This window comes from Geotrypetes seraphini, chromosome 4 (assembly GCF_902459505.1).
Source record: "Geotrypetes seraphini chromosome 4, aGeoSer1.1, whole genome shotgun sequence".
Taxonomy (NCBI): Eukaryota; Metazoa; Chordata; class Amphibia; order Gymnophiona; family Dermophiidae; genus Geotrypetes; species Geotrypetes seraphini.
The window spans coordinates 176,087,336-176,107,287 of NC_047087.1; the positions used below are offsets into that span (position 1 = coordinate 176,087,336).

The window sequence follows — 19,952 nt, forward strand, 5'->3', positions numbered from 1 at the left end:
TAAGAAGAGTGTGAATTTTCACCTTTTTTTTGGAATTAAGAAGTATACGGCTTTCAAAAAGAGGGACGATTTCCAATATAGACCAATCGGGGATTATATTCACCATAGAGCCAGTGGGGAATTGAGATTGGAGGAAACACTATTGGAATAGGCAATGCAGTGGGGGTGGGGAAGTGGAAAGGAGTGTGTAACTCAAATTTTGGCATTATTAATGCAGACAACGCCAATATAGAAATACCTATCTAAGTGGGATGCAAACTTAGGAAACACACATGAGATGAATCTTTGGGAGATTGTTTAAATATCTGTTAAGTTTCTATTGCAACAACTTATTTAGTGGAAAATGAAAATAAATTTTGTATCAGTGGGATTATACACACTATGAGGCTGGTAAAAAAGGCTTGAGTAAATTCTGGAGAGACTGTAGAGGCCCAAGTGATTTCTGCCATATATGGTGGACATGCCCAAAGGATCAACCTTATTGGACAGCTATATTGACTACTGTACAATAAATTATAAAGATATGGTTTGGGTTAAGGAGAATTAAGGTGTTTTCTTCCACTGAGTCCTAAGGAGAAACATAATTTGAAAGCTACTTTATGTACTGTTACCAGGGCTGTGGAGTAGGTAAACAAAACCTTCAACTCAGAGTCCTTCATTTATTGTACTTCCGACTCTGATTCCTCTATGTGTACATAGCCTAATTCAAGATTTCCTGTACTGATTGAAAGCACACAAAATATAAGGCATTATCCCAGGACAAGCAGGCAACATATTCTTGCATGTGGGTGATGTCACCGATGGAGCCCCGGTACGGACACTTCAAAAGTGCATTGCCACTTTAAGACTTGAGAAAGATGGCGATATCCCACACCATGCATGTGCGAGTGCCTTTCTGCCCGGTGTAGATGCACGGTCCCTCAATTTCTTAGCTTTCGTGGAGCTAAGAAGTTGCGTTTCAACCATCGTTGAAATTTATTCTGCCTTCCCGTTCTCGCGGTTTTCTGACTTTTTAGTCATACTCCTCTTTTTCTTCTTTTTATTTTTCCTTATATAAAAACTTTTAAAAAAAAGTTTCTAGTTAACCGTCTTCAGGTTTTGGCTGAGCAGGGCATGTTTGTCTACCTCAGCCATCGAGTTCAATATAGCTGAGGCGATCTTTCCATCCATGTCACGCTCACTGATGAGATTTAAAAAGTATGGTCACTGTGCTGAGGTTATTTCAGTAACGGACCCTCACAGCTGGTGTCTCTGGGGCACTGTCCCGAGAATTGCAAAGGCTGCTCTTCTTTACAAAAAAGAACTCTTAAGAATCGCCTTTTAAAGCAGCAAAGACTCTTCGGTGTCGCCATTGAGGGAGAGTTGACCTCGTCTCAGACACAGACTGCACCAGCTAAACCAACACCGAAGCCTTTGACATCGAAGGATCCACTGACGCTGACTCCGGTGTCTCAATATGCCATCACATTGACTAAGAAGCCTTCCCCTTCACCCTCCGGGACGCAGGTCAAAACTGCATTGAGTCAAGTCATGCCGACCTCGCAAAAGTCCCATAAGCGCATGGTTCCCATATCGGTGAGTGCCTCTTCATCGGCCTCCTCATCGCCGGACCGTGTCACTGCACCTTTGGTACCTGCGAAGAAGTTACCACCTTCCGGACCGGTGCTAACCCTTAAGCAAAAAATTGATGCCCTGCTTAGGGATGAGCTCGGGGAGCATTTTTAAATGTTGGTTCTGACACAACTTCTTCTGGTGTTGACATCGACTCTTCTGGTGCAGGTCCAATTTGAGGATATCACGACACCGACCACCGGCACTGTCGATGTTCAACCCATGCACCGTCAATCTAGCTCACGCTGCTCCAGGTCTTTCACACAGACATCGAAGCATTGATCCTCTCTGCATCAGACACAGTCTACTCAGTCATCGAGAGCTCAAACACCTATCAAGTCTGGTAAGGTGTCTCACAAATGCAAACATGTTGACATCCCGACACCGGACCGGCACCGATCCTAACATCGGTCCCTATCAATGCTACATGATTCTGATTTATTGGGGGACTTGGACACTACCATTCCATCTACCACCGAGGCTGAGGGATCATCTGCATCCAAATCTCCACAGCGTTCTCCCACCAGAGCTTTTTCACCAACTGAAAAAATCTCCTTCTCAAAGTTTATCCGTTGGATGGGAAATAATTTGTCTATTCCTTTGAAGGCCGATTCCAAGTACAATAAAGAGTTTCTGGAAACCCTTGATTATGATCAGCCTCCTCGGAAGATGCTTAAATTGCCCTTACATGGCATTTTAAGAGACTTTTTATAAGAATTTTGAGACTCCTCTCTATCCCAAATTGCACCAAAGAAACTCGAGTGTCTATATAAAGTGGTTCATCTCCCGGATTTGATAAACCACAGCTACCCCATCAATCCCTGGTAGTAGAGTCCACTTTAAAGAAATCATCATCAGCTAGTGTCTATGCCTCTGCCCCTCCTGGTAGAGAGGGGCGAACAATGGATAAATTTGGATACCGGCTCTATCAGAACTCCATGCTGGCGAATTGGTCAGAAAACTATAATTTTTATTTTTCCTGCTACCTTAAACATCTTCTTAAGCAGTTTTCTGCTTACCAGAAATATATACCTTCTCTTCAGTGTTCTCACCAGAAATTTTTTCCAGCCGGGTGGCATGAAAACGTAGCCAGGTGGGGCGAGACGTGGAAATTTGGTGGTGGGGAAAATTAAGGGCTCCTTTTACTAAGCTGCAATAGTGTTTTTAGCATGTGCAGAATTGTTGCGCTACACGGCTAGAACTAACGCCAGCTCAATGCTGGCGTTAGCGTCTAGCATGTGCGGCAATTCTGCGCGAGCTTAAGCACGTGGTAAAACTGCTATCACAGCTTAGTAAAAGGAGCCCTAAATGTGTACTATTTGTATTAGTTAATTATTATTAGTTATTTTCAAATGCTCAATATGACTGCCTTTCTTAAAGTTTGACATTTGTTCCATAATTTTTTATTAAATTTAAGAAGTATCCAATTCTAGAAGTGAATACAGTGGTGCCTCGCATAACGAACGCCTCGCACAGCGAACGCTGCGCACAACGAACTTCATGTCTTGCTTCCTACAACGAACTTCGTTTCACACAACGAAGTCGCCCGAGCTGCATCCTTCTGCGCAGGCACTACGCTTAACTGCCCTCTCTCCGCCTGGCTCCCTGTGCAGTGGCGGACCGTCGGCTCGCAGGGGCCCGGCGCCTACTGCTGATGCGTTGGGGGGGGGCGGAGCTACTCTCGCCGCTTCCCCGATGCTAGAAAAAAAAAAAAAATGAACAGTTAAGTCCCAGTTTTTGCCGCTGAGACTCTGCCCTCTCTCACTGTAAAATTTGACTCTACTTAGTCTGTCTTTAAATTTAAAAAATGTGTGTTGTTTTAAAAAACAATTATGTTTTTAGATGTATCTAAATAAAAATAATAACAAAAAATTTATCTTTTTTTATGTCATCTTAGCATATTTTATGCTACAGAACGAATTATTTTTTTTAACATGTATTGTTATGGGAAAACGCGTTTCACATAACGAACTTTTCCCATAACAAACTTGCTCCTGGAACCAATTAAGTTCGTTGTGTGAGGCACCACTGTAATTAGATATTTGCCCTCTTTCAAATGGTATAGAGCAGCGTCTCTCAAACTTTTTTAACTCCGGCACACTAAATGGAGCAAATGTTTTTTGTGGCACACTAAATGCAGCAAATGTTTTCATGGCTGGAAAAAATTTCTGGGGAGAATACTGTTGCCGTTAGTTTTCAAGGTCCAATCACATCAAAGAATGCTTATCTGAGCAGTTGTATAATAAAAAGAATGGATAAGATAACATGAGAAGTGAAATTGTCATGAATCAGAGGGATAAATACCCTGTAGATCCTAAAAGCAGGCTTGTGGATTAGATATAAACTATGAAGGCAGTGGTGTACCTAGCATATGTGACACCCGAGGCCCATCATTTTTTAACACCCCCCCCATCTGTATGAAAAACATGATTTTTAGTAACAATCCACACATCACACAAGAGTGTACCTAGGAAAAGGCAGTATCTTACATACTGCAGTGAGCAGTACATCAGTACACCCATTGTAAAACTAAACAAGCCAGACTAGTACAGATCAATCCTACACAGTCAATCCTAACTGAAAACCATGTCTTTTCGAACACACAGAACACAGAAAACACCTTTGTCTAGTATGGAATATGTAATCACAAACTAACCCCTCTCCCTTTTACAAAACTGTAATGTGGTTTTTACCCATGGTGGTAACAGCTCAGACTCTCATAGAATTCTGAGCAATTACCACCATGGCTGGTGCTAAAAAAACGCTCTACAGTTTTGTAAAAGGGGGGATAAAATAGAAAAACGTAGACAAAGGTTAAATTGAACCACCAAGAAGCTGGACTCTGCATACAATGCAACACCACAGAAACAGCAATGCATCTCCCCTAAAGCAAAAAAATAAATAAATAGCATTTTTTTCTACATTGTCTTCTCTGGTTTCTGCTTTCCTCATAGTCTTGTCACTCTTCCTTTCATCCACTGTCTACCCTCTCTCTGCCCCTTCTATATGGCATCTTCTCTCCTTGTATTCCACTTCCATCTCTCCCTTCACCCCTATTATTCTGGCATCCATCTTCTTCCCTTCCCTCCTCCAATGGTCTGGCATCTCTCTCCTCTTCTTCCCTTCCCTCTTCCACACCCCCATGGTCTGGCATTTCACTCTCTTCTCCCTTCCCCCCACTTCCATCAGCATCTGCCCCCTTTATTTCCCTCCAACCCAATTCCATCCAGTATTCTTCCTCCTTATGTCTCTCTCCTTTCCCTGCACACCAATTCCATCAGCATCTGCCCCCTTTTTCTTCCTCCACCATCCTTCTATGCTCCTCTCTCCCTCCAAACCTGCAAGGTCCCATGATGACTGCTTCTGTTGCCTCTGCCTCTGGAAGATGTAAGCGACATTGGAGGGGGTGGTCCGGCATACGCAGGGAGTTGCTGCTGGTCCACCACTTCCGACGTCACGTCTTCCGGAGGCAGAGGCGGCAAATGCAGTCATCGCGGGACCTTCCTGCACTTCAGTGCGGTTGCCGACTCTGCTTCGGAATAAGTACTGAGGTGCAGGTGCCATTTAGAGCAGCTCGGAAGGTTCTGGATCCAGCCGGCTGTGTACCCCCCTAGGGCTGACACCCGGGGCGGTCTGCCACTGTATGAGGGGACAAAAAATAATAAGAATGGATAACTTGACCGATTTAGACATGTCATACAATTATAACCACAAAAATGTCATAAAATGTAATTCTAAACTCAAAAGACTCCAGACGAAAAGCAGACTATAGAAAGGAAACCAGAAAAGACCAAACCCATAGTACTAAGATCCAAATGCTAAAATCGGACATGTCCATTATGAAGAGACGTGTGGATCACCGCTAATTATAACGAGTGAGTCTTTAAAATATGAGACGGTAACAGATAGCCAGACCTTGTGGACGGAAGTGACAAATACTGGAGCCAAAACCAGAGCACTGTGATGAAACTTGAATGGAAATATGGATACCTATTTATACTTTTGAGTAAAATTGCGATGCAAACATGTCATAGAAAAGAATAAATAATGTGTAAACTAAAAACCAAGAACAATACATTGTAACACCGAACTCAGTATTAATGAAATAACATGCTGAAAGAACTTAACCCCCCCCCCAAAAAAATAGGGTATATACATACTTAAAATGATGTTTCGTTACAAACAGTATGCCTAGACTATATAGACCTAAATAGGGCAAAAGTAAACGTATGGAAAATGAACAGCTGATAATACAGTGTATCTTGAAAACATAAGCCGATAGTAGCTCAAAGACAAGCCGACTGGGTAGATGAAAAGTGAAACCTGGGAAAAATCTAAATTATTGTTCAAATGAGCTTCTATTAAAACCAAAGAATAAAACTACAGCACTCGGGGAAAGTAAAAAAGGGAGAGTAAAATGGACTTATCGAAAAGGTCTCTGCACTGATGAGATAAACTCGTACGCAGAATAAATGTGAACATGTGACAGTGGGGCTATGATATTTGATCCGTTGAAAGAGGCGCCAAAAAAGTGTCGGCAGTGGATTGAATGCACACTGATAGGGGAGGGGCATTGGGCTGTTAAAAAAGGCTGCTTTAATAAATAAATGAAAATACTGGTGAAAAACTAAATAAAAAACCAAAACCATGATAAAATGCCAAACCTCACTGCAAGTGGTAGTGAAAGTAGCATAAGGCATCCGTAGTACTGTTAGTGCCAGAGCTGCTTAGAATAAAGAACCGTGCTGTACATGAGGAGATAAGATGTAAAATGCTGGCCCCTCACTGCACCACTTGATAAAATTAAGGAGCGATGTTCTAGAGCAGGGGTGCCCACACTTTTAGGGCTTGCGAGCTACTTTTAAAATGACCAAGTCAAAATGATCTACCAACAATAAAATTTTTTTAAAAACACAAAGCGCACTGTACGCATAGAAAATGTTAATTATCATTCCTATTCCGGGGTTTTTTCAAAGAGGTCAAAGCAGATGACTCTATGCACTGTCACCTCAGTAACAACCATATAAAAATAGACAAATATACCCCCTCCCTTTTTACTAAATCACGATAGTAGTTTTTAGCGCAGGGAGCTGCGCTGAAGGCCCAGCACTGCTCTCAACGCTCATAGGCTCCCTGTGTTAAAAACCTCTATTGCGGTTTAGTAAAAGGGGACCATAGTGTAAAATATAGACTGCAGATATAAATTCAGACACATTTTGATCACTAAATTTAAAATAAAATCATTTTTCCTACCTTCTTGTCTGGTGATTTCATGAGTCTCTGGTTGCACTTTCTTCTTCTGACTGTCCGTCCAATCTTTCTTCCCTTCTTTCAGCCTGTATGCTTCCTCTCCTCCAGACCTCATTCCCTCCCCCAACTTTTTCTTCCTCTCTCCCTACCCTTTCTTTCTCCCTGCCTCCCTTTCTTTCTCTCTTCATGCCCCTTTTCTTTTTTACTGTTTCTCTTCTTTCTTTCTGTCTCCCTGCCTGCCCTCTTTCTTTCTTTCTCCCTGCTCTCCCCCAAGCCACTGCCGCTGCCATCGGATAACAGGCCCAAAAGCCGCCGCCGCCCCAAGCTCTCCCTGCTTCGAGCCGACCAGCATTCCTCTCCCCGACGCCAATTCTGCCGTCGGGGAGAGGAAGGCTGATCGGCCCAAGATCGTGATCGACCTAATGGGGAAATACTGCCGGGTCCTGCCTTCGTGGAAACAGAAAGTAGGCAGGACCCGGCAGCAAGAAGAGCAAATGGTAAGCTTCACTGACCTGTCTCCCGCCTTAGTCCATAGCGAACGCATGCTTCGGGGCTCTAACATGTGCGTGCCGGCTTCCCTTCTCTTTTCTCTCCCCCTCCCCTCCGGACTTAACTTCCGGTTTCGGAGGGAAGAGAAGGGAAGCCAGCATGCACATGTTAGAGCCCCGGAGCATAAGTTCACTATGGGCTAAGGTGTGAAATCTCCAAGCCGTTTTTTTTTTTTTTTTGGTGTTGAGCAGCACCGGTGGCAGCAACAGCAGAATTCACAGTGGATGATAGCCGGGCGGTCATCTAAATTACCCGGGTGGACCGCCCAGCTAAAAGATCCTAGGGAGAACACTGGGTTTCCAGCAGCTTCTCTCCCCTGCCTTCCAGCTGGGTAAATATATGGTTCGCTCTGCATATGATACTTTTGAGCTCACCTCTAGAGCAGCGGCCATGTCAGTGGCCATACTTGCCTGGTTACAAGTCTCTGACCTAGATGTTAATCACTAGGACCGTCTCGCCAATGCTCCATGTCTAGGTGACGAGCTCTTTGGACCCCCCCCATGGATACCGCCACACAAAAGCTATCTGTCCAAGAAACACTCTGGGATACTTTAGTCAAGCCAAAAAATAAACCACCTGCCTCTGGGCCCTTCAAGCCTGCTACCTCATATCAACGCAGGTTTTCTGTCAAGGTTGCTGCTCCTGCCCGTCCTCCACCAAAAAAACAGAGACAGCAACCATGTCAACCTAAAAATCTACCGGCAACTCAACCAAAATTTTTGACGTGTTCCTACAGAGCACAGCCATGGTTCCACTGCTTCATCAGCTTCCACTACAGATACTGGATGATTGGAAGATAGCGAACGTCACGCCAATTTTCAAAAAAGGATCAAGAGGAGAACCGGGCAACTACAGACATGTGAGTCTTACATCTGTCCCTGGAAAGATGGTTGAAGCACTGATTAAAGATAGCATAGTCCGGCACACAACCTGATGAGAGCCAGTCAACATGGCTTCAGGAAAGGGAAATCATGTTTAACGAATTTACTTCAATTTTTTGAGACCGTGAATAAACAAATTGATAGTGGAGAACCGGTGGACATAATATACTTGGACTTCCAGAAAGCGTTCGACAAGGTTCCACATGAAAGACTTCTCAGGAAACTACAAAGCCATGGAATAGAGGGAGATATGCTAAGATGGATAGGCAAATGGCTGGAGAACAGAAAGCAGACTGGGAGAAAGTGACTAGCGGTGTGCCCCAGGGCTCGGTACTTGGGCCCATCTTATTTAATATTTTCATCAATGACCTAGAAGAAGGAACATCCAGTGAGATCATCAAGTTTGCAGACGACACAAAGCTATGCCGGGCAATCAGATCGCAGAAGGATAGTGAGGAACTCCAGAGTGACTTGTGTCAGTTAGAGAAATGGGCGGAGAAATGGCAGATGAAGTTTAATGTAGAAAAGTGCAAAGTAATGCATTTAGGCAGAAAGAACAAGGAACACGAGTATAGAATGCCAGGTGCAACTCTGGATAAGAGCGAACAAGAAGAGGACCTGGGTGTACTGATAGATAGGACCCTGAAACTGTCGGCACAATGCGTGGCAGCGGCAAAGAAAACAAATAGAATGTTAGGCATGATAAAGAAAGGAATCACGAGTAGATCGGAGAAAGTTATAATGCCGCTTTATAGGGCAATGGTCAGACCACACTTGGAATATTGTGTCCAACATTGGTCTCCCAACCTAAAGAAGGATATAAAACTGCTGGAGAGGGTGCAGAGACGAGCAACAAAGCTAATAAAAGGTATGGAGAACTTGGAATACGAGGAACGACTTAAGAGACTTGGATTGTTCTCCCTTGAGAAAATGAGACTGCGAGGGGATATGATTGAGACTTTCAAAATACTGAAAGGAATCAACAAAATAGAGCAGGCAAAAAAAATAATTTACAATGTCCAATGTGACACGGACCAGAGGACATGGACTGAAGCTAAGGGGGACAAGTCCAGGACAAATATCAGGAAGTTCTGATTTACGCAACGAGTGGTGGACACCTGGAATGCTCTCCCAAAGGAGGTTATTGCGGAATCCACTCTTCTAGGATTTAAAAGCAAACTAGATGCACATCTCCTTACGAGAGGCATAGAGGGATATGGGTGACTAAAATTACGCCAGGTGTATACCTGGCTGGGCCTCTGCATGTGCGGATCATCGGACTTGATGGACCGAAGGTCTGATCCGGAGATGGCAGTTCTTATGTTCTTATGTCCACTACCGATTTGGAGGGCATCTTCAAGCCTTTTCCATCGTTGGGAGCTCATCACCTCCGATCTCTGGGTTTTGAACATCATTTGGAAGGGTTACTCTCTACACTTCATGACCTTCCCTCCAGATCATCCTTCAAGAGAGTCTGCTTCCAACCATCCAAAGTCCTCTCATCTTCTTCAGGAGATTCAATCCTTGCTTCTCAACGCCATTGAGGAAGTTCCTGTGAATCAGCATCAGGGGTTTTATTCCCGTTACTTCTTAGTATCGAAGAAGATGGGAGGAATGTGTCCTATTCTAGATCTCAGAGCTCTCAACAAATTTTTAGCAAGGAAAATTTCTTATGCTATCCCTAGCCATTCTCTATCCTCTCTTGTCTCACATCGACTGGCTATGCTCTCTCGATCTCAAGGAAGCCTACACCCATGTACCAATTCATCGGGCTTCCAGAAAATATCTTCAATTTCAAGTCAATCATTGTCATTACCAATACAAGGTTCTTCCTTTTGGCCTGGCATCTTCCCCAAGAGTCTTCACAAAGTCCCTGGTTGTGGTGGCGGCTGCCCTGAGGTCTCATGGTCTCCAAGTCTTCCCCTATCTAGATAACTGGCTAATCAAACATCATTCATTTCTGGCGGTTGCTCAAGGGACAAATCTTACAATTTTTTTTCTTCAAACTCTAGGTTTCGAGATCAATTTCCCCAAATCAAACCTTTATCCATCTCAAAGTCTACAGTTCATTAGGGCCATTCTCGACACTACTCGTATGAGAGCCTTTCTACCGCCGGACCATCTCCAAATTCTCCTGCAACTGTGTCAGCACGTGCTTCTCTTAAAGACAATCTCTGCATGTCACATACTGGTTCTCCTAAGCCACATGGCCTCCACAGTCCATGTCACACCTCTGGTCAGGCTTCATCTTCTCACTCCTCAATGGGTCCTTGCTTCTCAGTGGTCTCAAGTGACAGATCGACTCTCACAGCATATTTCTGTGACCTCATCTCTTCGACAGTCACTTCAATGGTGGATGGTTTCCTCCAGTTTGTCCAGAGGTCTCCTTTTTCACTTACCCCCTCATTGCCAGGTGCTAACAACAGACGCCTCGACTTATGCTTTGGGGGGGGGCGCGCGCATCTGGACTCAAGGTCATTGATCCTCCAGGGAGCAAAAATTCCATATCAATCTTCTGGAACTCAGGGCAATTTATTATGCTCTCAAAGCTTTCCAGCATCTTCTCAACAATCAGGTACTCCTGCTTCGTACAGACAATCAAGTAGCAACGTACTACATAAAGAAGCAGGGAAGCACAGGCTCTCGCCTTCTTTGTCAAGAGTCTCAGAAGATATGGCTTTGGGCGACTGCTCACAACATCTTTCTGAGAGCAGTCTACATTCAGGGGGAACAGAATTCCTTGGCAGACAATCTCAGCAGAATTCTTCAGCCTCACAAATGGACATTCAGCTCTCTAACCCATCTTTGTACAATGGGGCACTCCTCAAGTGGACTTGTTCACATCTCCCCTCAATCACAAGTTGCCCCTAATTCTGCTTCAGACTTTATACACCTCACTGTCTGGAAGCCGATTCATTTCTCCTAGATTGGATGCAAATGTGTTTCTCCCATGCCTCTCATTTTGAAGACTTTTCAAACTCAAGCAGGAATTGGCCACCATGATTCTCATTGCTCCTCAGTGGCCCAGACAACATTGGTTCTCCCTTCTACTTCAACTCAGCACCAGGAAGCCAATACCTCTACCAATTTTTCCTACTCTGCTCACACAGAATCAAGGATCTCTCCTACATCCCAACCTGCCATCCTTGCACCTGACATCTTGGTTTCTTTTGGGCTGAATGCATCTGATCTCCATCTCTCTCAGCAGTCCGAGATATTGTAAATGCTTCCAGAAAACCGACCACTCAACAATGTTACCTACAAAAGTGGACTTGTTTTTCTTCCTGGTATCTTCATTATCATGATTCAGTTTCCTTATCAGTTGATCTGGTACTTGATTATCTTCTTCATCTCTGATTCGGGACTCAAATATACATCTATCAGAGTCCATCTCAGTGCTATTACTGCATTTCATAGACTAGTCGAAGGCAAACCTCTCATTGCTCATCTTTTGGTCTCCAGATTTGGGAAAGGACTGTTTAACGTGAAACCACCTTGCAAGGTCGTCTGGGACTTTAATGTGGTTCTTTTCAGGTTAATGAAGTCTCCATTTGAACCAATGGCTACAGCACATCTCAAATTTCTTACCTGGAAAACTGTGTTTCTCATCTCACTCACTTCAGCAAGGAGAGTCAGTGAGCTTCAGGCGTTAGGAGCAGATCCACCTTTCACAGTTTTTCATCATGACAAGGTGGTTCTTCGCACGCATCCTAAGTTTCTCCCAAAAGTTGTTAACTGATTTTCATCTCAGTCAGTCAATTCTGTTTCCAATTTTTTTCCCTGAGCCTCATTCTCATGCAGGAGAAACAGCGCTTCACACTTTGGACTTGAAACTTGAAACTAAGCGTACTTTGGCCTATTACATCAACAAACAAAGCCACATAGAACTTCTCCACAACTTTTTGTCTCTTTTGATCCTAATAAGTTGGGGCAACCTATTTCCAAGAGAATGATTTCCAACTGGTTGGCTGCCTGCATATCGTTCTGTTATGCTCAGGCTGGACTGCAACTGGAGAGTCGTTTCACAGCCCATAAGGTCCATAAGGTTTGTAGCTTTCCTCAGATCTACTCTTATTGAAGAGATTTGCAAGGTTGACATCCGGTCCTTGGTTCATACATTCACCTCTCATTATTGTCTTGAGTCTTTCTCCAGACAGGATGGGCACTTCAGCCAGTCAGTATTACAAAATTTATTTTCTTGAAGGCCAACAGTCCCACCCAAATGTGCCTGCTTGTCCTGGGATAAAGCACAGTTACTTACCGTAACGGGTGTTATCCAGGGATAGCAGGCAAATATTCTCACAAGCCATCCACCTCCCCTGGTTGGCTTCTTAGCTGGTTTATCTAAACTGAGGGATCGCATGCCTATGTCGGGCAGGAATGTACTCGCACATGCATGGTGCGGGCTATCGCAAACTTTCTCAGGTCTTAAAGTGGCGATGCACTTTTGAAGTGTCCGTATCGGGGGCTCTGTTGGTGACGTCACCCACATGTGAGAATATCTGCCTGCTGTCCCTGGATAACACCTGTTATGGTAAGTAACTGTGCTTTTCATCACTGCCAACATGAATCATCAAGCTACTTTGTAGCATCTTATCCCATTAAAGTTTGGGTTTAAAGGCTATAGCTATGCCATTGTGGATTTTTTATATTACCTAAATTGCTTCCTGAAAAGAAAAACTAAGTTAATAGAATTAATATCTATGAAATTTGAATTAGCACATTACCATTTACGTTTAGTTGGAGTCAGTATATTTTTCCTATTCTTGTAACCTTATAATTGCATCTGATTTCATGACTCCAACTCCACAGCCCTGCTGTTAACAGCTTCTGAGTTCTGCTTAATAATGATGTATATGTAGGACTTCTGAATGCTCCTAATTTAATTCAGTACCCCTTATTTATGCTTCACATACACCACTCACCACTAGTGTTACTACTATCACCATCGCCTACCTTGTCATACCCATATTGTGGGGAAGGAGAAATTTAAAGAATCAGCCATTCTGTCTCCAAAGTATTTTTTTATATCATATGCAATCACTATAAGACAGGAAGTTATGCTGAATATTTTCATTGTTGATGTATTCATTGTTAATTTTACTGCTGCCAGGGCTGTGTTTGATTGAAGCTAAGCTTTCTGAAATCCAGGAGACCAAATCGAGAAGGTAATGAAATACTTACTTGTGCTGCTTTGCTCTAATTTTTTTTTCTTCTTTTTCTGTCATGAATTGTCTCTATATTTCACTAAGGTGGGAACTATTAAGAATTTTGTTGGGATGATCTAAGTAACTTGGACCTAAGAGGATCGGTAAGATTGGAGGGGGGTTTGCTCGGATCCAATTTTTTGGCCGATTCAAAAAGAGCTATTGATGCACTAAAAGGTTTGCATGCAAATGATTCATGCAGAGGTCCATTGTAATCCCCAACTCTCCCGTCCGATTGACAGCTGTAAGAGCGAATCTCACCCATGCCCAGAGCCGGCAGGGGAAAGCCTCCTGCCACTCAGCTGTTTGGGGCATGATACTTTCTTTGTTGTTTTTAATGGGCACAGATGCTGTGTGTGTTAAATACACACAATATCCTACCTATTAAAGAAAAAAAGCACCCCTCCTCCCACCCTGCCGCAAAAAAAATTGGCAGAAGGGATGCCCACTCCCTACAGCCATGACGTCTCCCCCCCAATTTGAAAGAAAATTGGCAAGAGGCAAACCCAATCCCTCCCTCCCTCCTCCTCCCCATGCTTCACATAGAACATAGAAACATGATGGCAGATAATGGCCCATCCAATCTGCCCAACCACAGTAACCATTATCTCTTCCTCTCTCTAAGAAATCCCATGTGCCTATCCCAGGCTTTCTTGAATTCAGACACAGTGTCTCCTCTTCTGGGAGACTGTTTCATGCATCTACCACCCTTTCTGTAAAAAAAAGTATTTCCTTAGATTACTCCTAAGTCTATCACCTCTTAACTTCATCCTATGCCCTCTCATTCCAGAGCTTCCTTTCAAATGAAAGAGACTTGACTCTTGTGCATTTATGCCACGTAGGTATTTAAATGTCTATCAAATCTCCCCTCTTCCGCCTTTCCTCCAAAGTATACAGATTGAGATCTTTAAGTCTGTTCCCATACACCTTATGACGAAGACCACACACCATTTTAGTAGCCTTCCTCTGGACCGACTGCATCCTTTTTATATCTTTTTGAAGGCGCAGCCTCCAGAATTGTACACAATATTCTAAATGAGGTCTCGCCAAAGTCTTATACAGAAACATCTATGCACCCTAGCATTCTTCTAGATTTCACCGTCACCTTTTCAACCTGTTTGGCCACTTTAAGATCATCACATACAATTAGAGAATAACACGGTGGCGGTTTACCCGCGGCTACTGCGTTTAGCCGCGGGTAACCCACCAAAAACAGGGAATGAAAATTAGCAGCCTCTGCGGGGACGGGGACAAGGCCATCACCGCCCCGTGGAGTGGTGAATGGTCTTGTCACCGCAGTGAGGCATAAAGGATCGTGCGGTCCCCGCACCCCCATCCGCCCACCCGCACGCCGGCTCGATCGTTTAACCAGCTTCCTCTCTCCACCTCACCTTAGTTTGCCGGCTTTCTTTTTCGGCGACCGGAACGCTTTCAAAAGAGCCGCGCACGCGCGGCTGCTCAGTATTCAATCTTCTGCTCTGACCCAACCGGAAACAGGAAGTTGCAGCAGAGCAGAAGATTGAACTTTGAGCTGCCGCGCGTGCGCGGCTCTTTGAAAGCGTGCCGGTCGCCGAAAAAGAAAACCGGCAAACTAAGGAGAGCTGGAGAGCAGTAGCGTACCAAGGGGGGGGGGGCGGGAGGGGCGAAAAAAGTAATGGCGCCAGGCCTTGGAGCACCGAGGCAGACCGCTTCTCCCCCCTCCCAGCCGAACCCCCGCTGACCCTCCTATCTCCCCCCCCAAGTGAACCTTTCCGACCCTCCCAGCGAAAGCAGCAAACCTCCCTCCAGTAGCGTCATCAGTGACGCGGCAGAGGGAGGAGAAAGCTGCGAAGGAAGTTTGCTGCTCTCGCTGGGAGGGTCGGAAAGGTTCACGGGGGGGGGGAGATAGGAGGGTCAGCGGGGATTCGGCTGGGAGGGGGGAGAAGCGGTCTGCCTCGGTGCTCCATTACCTTCTTCGGGCAGCAGCAGCGTTTACAATTCGCTGCTGTTGCCGGCTTCAGGCCTTGTTCTCTGCCGGGTCCTGCCTACTTCCTGTTTTCATGAAGATAGGACCCGACAGAGAGGAAGGCCTGAAGCGGGCAACATCAGTGAATTGTGAATGCTGCTGCTGCCCGATGAAGTTCAGGACATCGAGGAAGGAGCAGGGTGAAATCGGCTGCTTGCTTGGGGGTGAGGGTAGGGAAAGAATCGTGGAAGTGGAGAAATTGTCACGATGGCTTTGTGGGGGCTAGGGGGAGAGAGAAAGAAAGGAAAAAATAAAGAGGGGGGCAGGGGGAGAGAGAAAGAAAGGCAGAAATAAAGAGGGGTCAGGGGGAGAGAGAAAGAAAGGCAGAAAGAAAGAGGGGGACCAAGGGGAGAGAGAAAGAAAGGCAGAAATAAAGGGGTCAAGAGGGAGAGAAAGAAAGGCAGAAAGAAAGAGGGGAGCCAGGGGGAGAGAGAAAGAAAGAGGGGGGGGGGGCAGGAGAAGAAAGAAGAAGGATCAGAAGAAGGACCAGAGACTCATGAAATCACCAGACAAAAAGGTAGGAAAAATGATTTTATTTTCAACTTAGTGATCAAAATGGTCCGTTTTGAGAATTTATATCTGCTGTCTATATTTTGCACTATGGCCCCCTTTTACTAAAACGCAATAGCGGTTTTTAGCGCAGGGAGCCTATGAGCGTCGAGAGCAGCGTGGGGCATTCAGCGCAGCTCCCTGCGCTAAAAACCGCTATCGCAGTTTAGTAAAAAGGGAGGGGGAATATTTGTCTATTTTTGTATAGTTGTTACTGAGGTGACATTGCATAAAGTCATCTGCCTTGACCTCTTTGAAAACCCGCGGAATATAAATGATAATTAACATTTTCTCTGCGTACAGCGTGCTTTGCATTTTAAAATTTTATTGTTGGTAGATCATTTTGACTTGGCCACAAAGGTAAGGGGGAGGGAGGGAGGGGAGCTGCTGAAAGACATCTAGTAATCCTTGCAGGCTTGACTGTGTAGGGAATTATTTTTGTAAAATCATGTTTTGTTATGTGACTGGCATTATCTAGACTTTAATTTCTATGAATGAATAGAATGAAAATGATATAAAATTACTTGCTTGCGGGGACCGCGTGTTCCGGCTCACACAAGGAAGGAGGGGGTGAAAGGGAAAAAGTTTCTCTTCCTTGGAAATAGATTCTGAAGTGACCTCATCAAAGAAGACCAGCACTAAATGTACAAGAAATCCCTTAAACAATGTCAAAAGAGCCCAAAATAGAAAACTGCTACTGCCTTGAGACTCCATTATTGAAGGAATCAACTTGAAATCACAGAAGAGACAGGAAAAGGTTAAATGCCTCATGGAATCCTCAGGTACAAAACACAAACCAAATTGTGAATGAAATCAGAGCAGACAGTAAGAATTATAAAATTGATGTCATTATCCATCTGGAAAAAAAGGCGTACTAGAAATAATGCCTCAGCAATACAATTTTCAGAAGTTCTATTTGCTCATGGTAAGGGAGAAGAGAGACTGCTAGTGATGGTGGGGGGACTGATAGAAGATATGAAAGAAGGGTGGTAGAAAGGAACAGATGGTAAAGGAGGGAGGGAAGGATGGTGGTGGAAAGGAATAGAACAGACATTGAAAGAGGGTAGAGAGGAACAGACCCTGAAAGGAAATGTGGAAGGCAGAGTGGGGAGAAGACGCTGGTAGGGAAGAAGACAGATGCCAGACTATGGGGGAGCGGAGGGAAGAAAATGGGTGCTAGACGGGGACGGTGACGGGGCGGTGAATGGGATGGCAGTGGCGGTGACGGGGCGGTGAAAGGGGTGGCGGTGACGGGGCGGTTAAAGGGGTGACGGTGATGGGGCAGTGAACGGAACGGCGGTGACGGGGCGGTGCAGAGGATGGTGGGCCGGGGACGGTGCAGTGACGGGGACAGATTTTTTCCCCGTGTCATTCTCTACATACAATCACAGCCAAGTCCCACTCTTCTGTTGTGCACATAAGTTCTTCACCCCCTAAACTGGGTTTTTGCAGCCCAAATGCATGAACTTGCATTTTTTAGCATTAAATTTTAGCTGCCAAATTTCAGACCATTCTTCAAGCTTCGCCAGGTCTTTCTTCATGTTCACACCATCCAGCATGTCTACTCTATTGCAGATTTTGGTATCATCCGCAGAGAGACAAATCTTACTTGACAGCCCTGCAGCAATATCGTTTATAAAAATGTAAAAAAAGAACCGGCCCAAAAACAGAACCTTGAGGCACACCACTGGTAAAATCCCTTTCCTCAGAGTGATCTCCATTGATCACTACCTTCTGTCGCCTTCCACTCAACCAGTTCTTGATCCAGCCTGTCACTTTGCGACCCATCCTGATGACACTCAGTTTATTTATTAGACATCTGTGTGGAACACTGTCAAAGGCTTTGCTAAAATCTAAATATACCACATCTAGCACACTCCCTCTATTCAGTTCTCTGGTCGCTCACTCAAAGAAATTGATCATATTTGACTGACAAGACCTACCTCTAATGAATCCATTTTGCCTCCGGTCTTGTAATCCAAAGGATTCCAGAAACTTCATCATTCTCTATTTTAAAAACATTTCCATTAATTTGCTTATCACAGAAGTCAGACTTACCGGCCTGTAATTCTCTACTATTATTTCCTTGCTTCCATTTTTATGGAGAGAGACCACATCCGCCCTTCTCCAGTCCTCCGGTACCACTCCTGACTCTAGAGACTCATTGAAAAGGTCAGTCAGCAGAGTCATCAGAACTTCCCAAAGTTCCTTCAGCACTCTTGGATGTACACCATCTGGCCCCATTGCTTTGTCTACTTTTATTTTATCTAGCTCTTCATGAACATCTTCTGAAAATCGATTAGGGTCTACCACTCCTCCATCCCTATTCATGTTAGTTTTCTGTGGTCCTGCTCCTGGTGCTTCAGCCATGAACACAAAACATAAATATTTGTTAAGCAACTCAGCCTTTTCTTTATCAGCTTCTACATATTTCTCCCTTTCACCTTTAAGTCTCACAATGCCACTTTTGTACTTCTTCCTATCACTAATCTAATCTAATCTTCTATTTGTGAGTCACACAAACCTATACAAGCTCTAGGTGACTGAAGAGTAAACAGGGAGGGAAGTAGGAGAAGAAGAGGGAAGGCAGATATTAATTGTTAAAGAGGTATGTTTCAGGGTTTTTTTGAAAGGAGTAGTTGGCCTCCTTTCTTTTTTTTTTTAAACATATATTTATTAGCAGTGAGAGATACACCACCCAACAGGGCGCAACATCAAATTACAGCGAGACGATAAGTGTCCATATCAGGCAAGGGAACAATAACAGGTGCAGAACCTCCCAAACATATCCCCCTGTACAAAAACAAAGTGCAGCAACTACAAATGGCGTCCGGGTCATTGGAGACATAAGTGTTAAAGGACAACAGAAGAAAACAATGTCGCCCCATGGGGGCGGCGATCCCACACCCATTTCTCTTTTTTCCAATCACACACTGCACCATCCATACCTCTCACGCAAAACACTCAGACCCTCGCTTCCCTCCCCCCCACCCGCCCACCCCTCCCTGAGATAACAAGCAGAAAAAGTGAGTAGAAGCAGTGGGGCGAAAGTATGGGCATTACAGGAAGAGCGTGAAGTGACAAAACTAGATAGGCACCCGCCCCCCTCCATGATCATGCGATGGCACCAGGTCCCTCAGCCTCTCCCACAGACCGACATAATGTTGTTTGAGCACATTTGGAGACCGAGCATGTAGTCGAATTTCGAATTGTATTACTTCCCGAAGTCTGCTCCTCCAATGTGGGAGCGGAGGTGGCTCCTCCGACATCCAATAGGTCAAAATCAGTTTTTTCACTACAAGTATTACATTGTAAAAAAATCTACATTGGGGGATGGTGAAACCCTGATCCTGGAGGGAGGTCTGCAGACCCAGGAGGAGGAACCCATAGTCCCAGTCAATACTGCTTTGCACAGCGCGCTCTAGCAAGGCGAGTGCCTCCCGCCATATATCCAATTTGGGGCATTCCAGAAGAGAGTGAAGATATGTGCCTACGCTGATTTTGCATTTAACACAAGCGTCACTATCCCAGAACCCAAGGCGTGCCCCTCTGTGAGCAGTGAAGTGGGCCCGGTGAAGGATCTTATACTGGAGTTCCTGGAGGTCAGCGGATTTAGTATATGAATATAGAGTGCTAAAACATGCTAAAAAATATGGTTCAGGGATTTCCTGTCCTATGTCCCGTTCCCAGGCGACCCGCATAGGATGAAGCACCGACAAGGAAAGAGATGTTTTGAGGACTCTGTACCAGTGAGCGAGTGAATTAGCTATGGGCGGAGTAGCTGAAAAAAGAGTGTCCAGGGGGCCCTTAACCCAACGGTTAACACCTCTTCTGCATTCCACTTCCCAATAATGACGCACTTGAAAATAAGAAAATAAGTAACAAGAGGGAAGACCCCAC

General features: G+C 44.7%; 1 protein-coding gene across 5 annotated transcripts in view; it reads left to right on the forward strand.

Annotated features, from left to right (window-relative positions):
- SLC38A7 (solute carrier family 38 member 7) overlaps positions 1-19,952 on the forward strand; it is a 154,248-nt gene that overhangs the window by 111,760 nt on the left and 22,536 nt on the right. For 4 of the 5 annotated variants that reach the window (XM_033943313.1, XM_033943311.1, XM_033943314.1 and 1 more), the window contains one exon: positions 13,405-13,459. The exons of the other annotated variant lie outside the window; for it this stretch is intronic. In XM_033943313.1, coding sequence (XP_033799204.1) covers positions 13,405-13,459 — 55 coding nt within the window. The remainder of the gene's footprint in view (positions 1-13,404; positions 13,460-19,952) is intronic. 5 annotated transcript variants of the gene reach the window in all.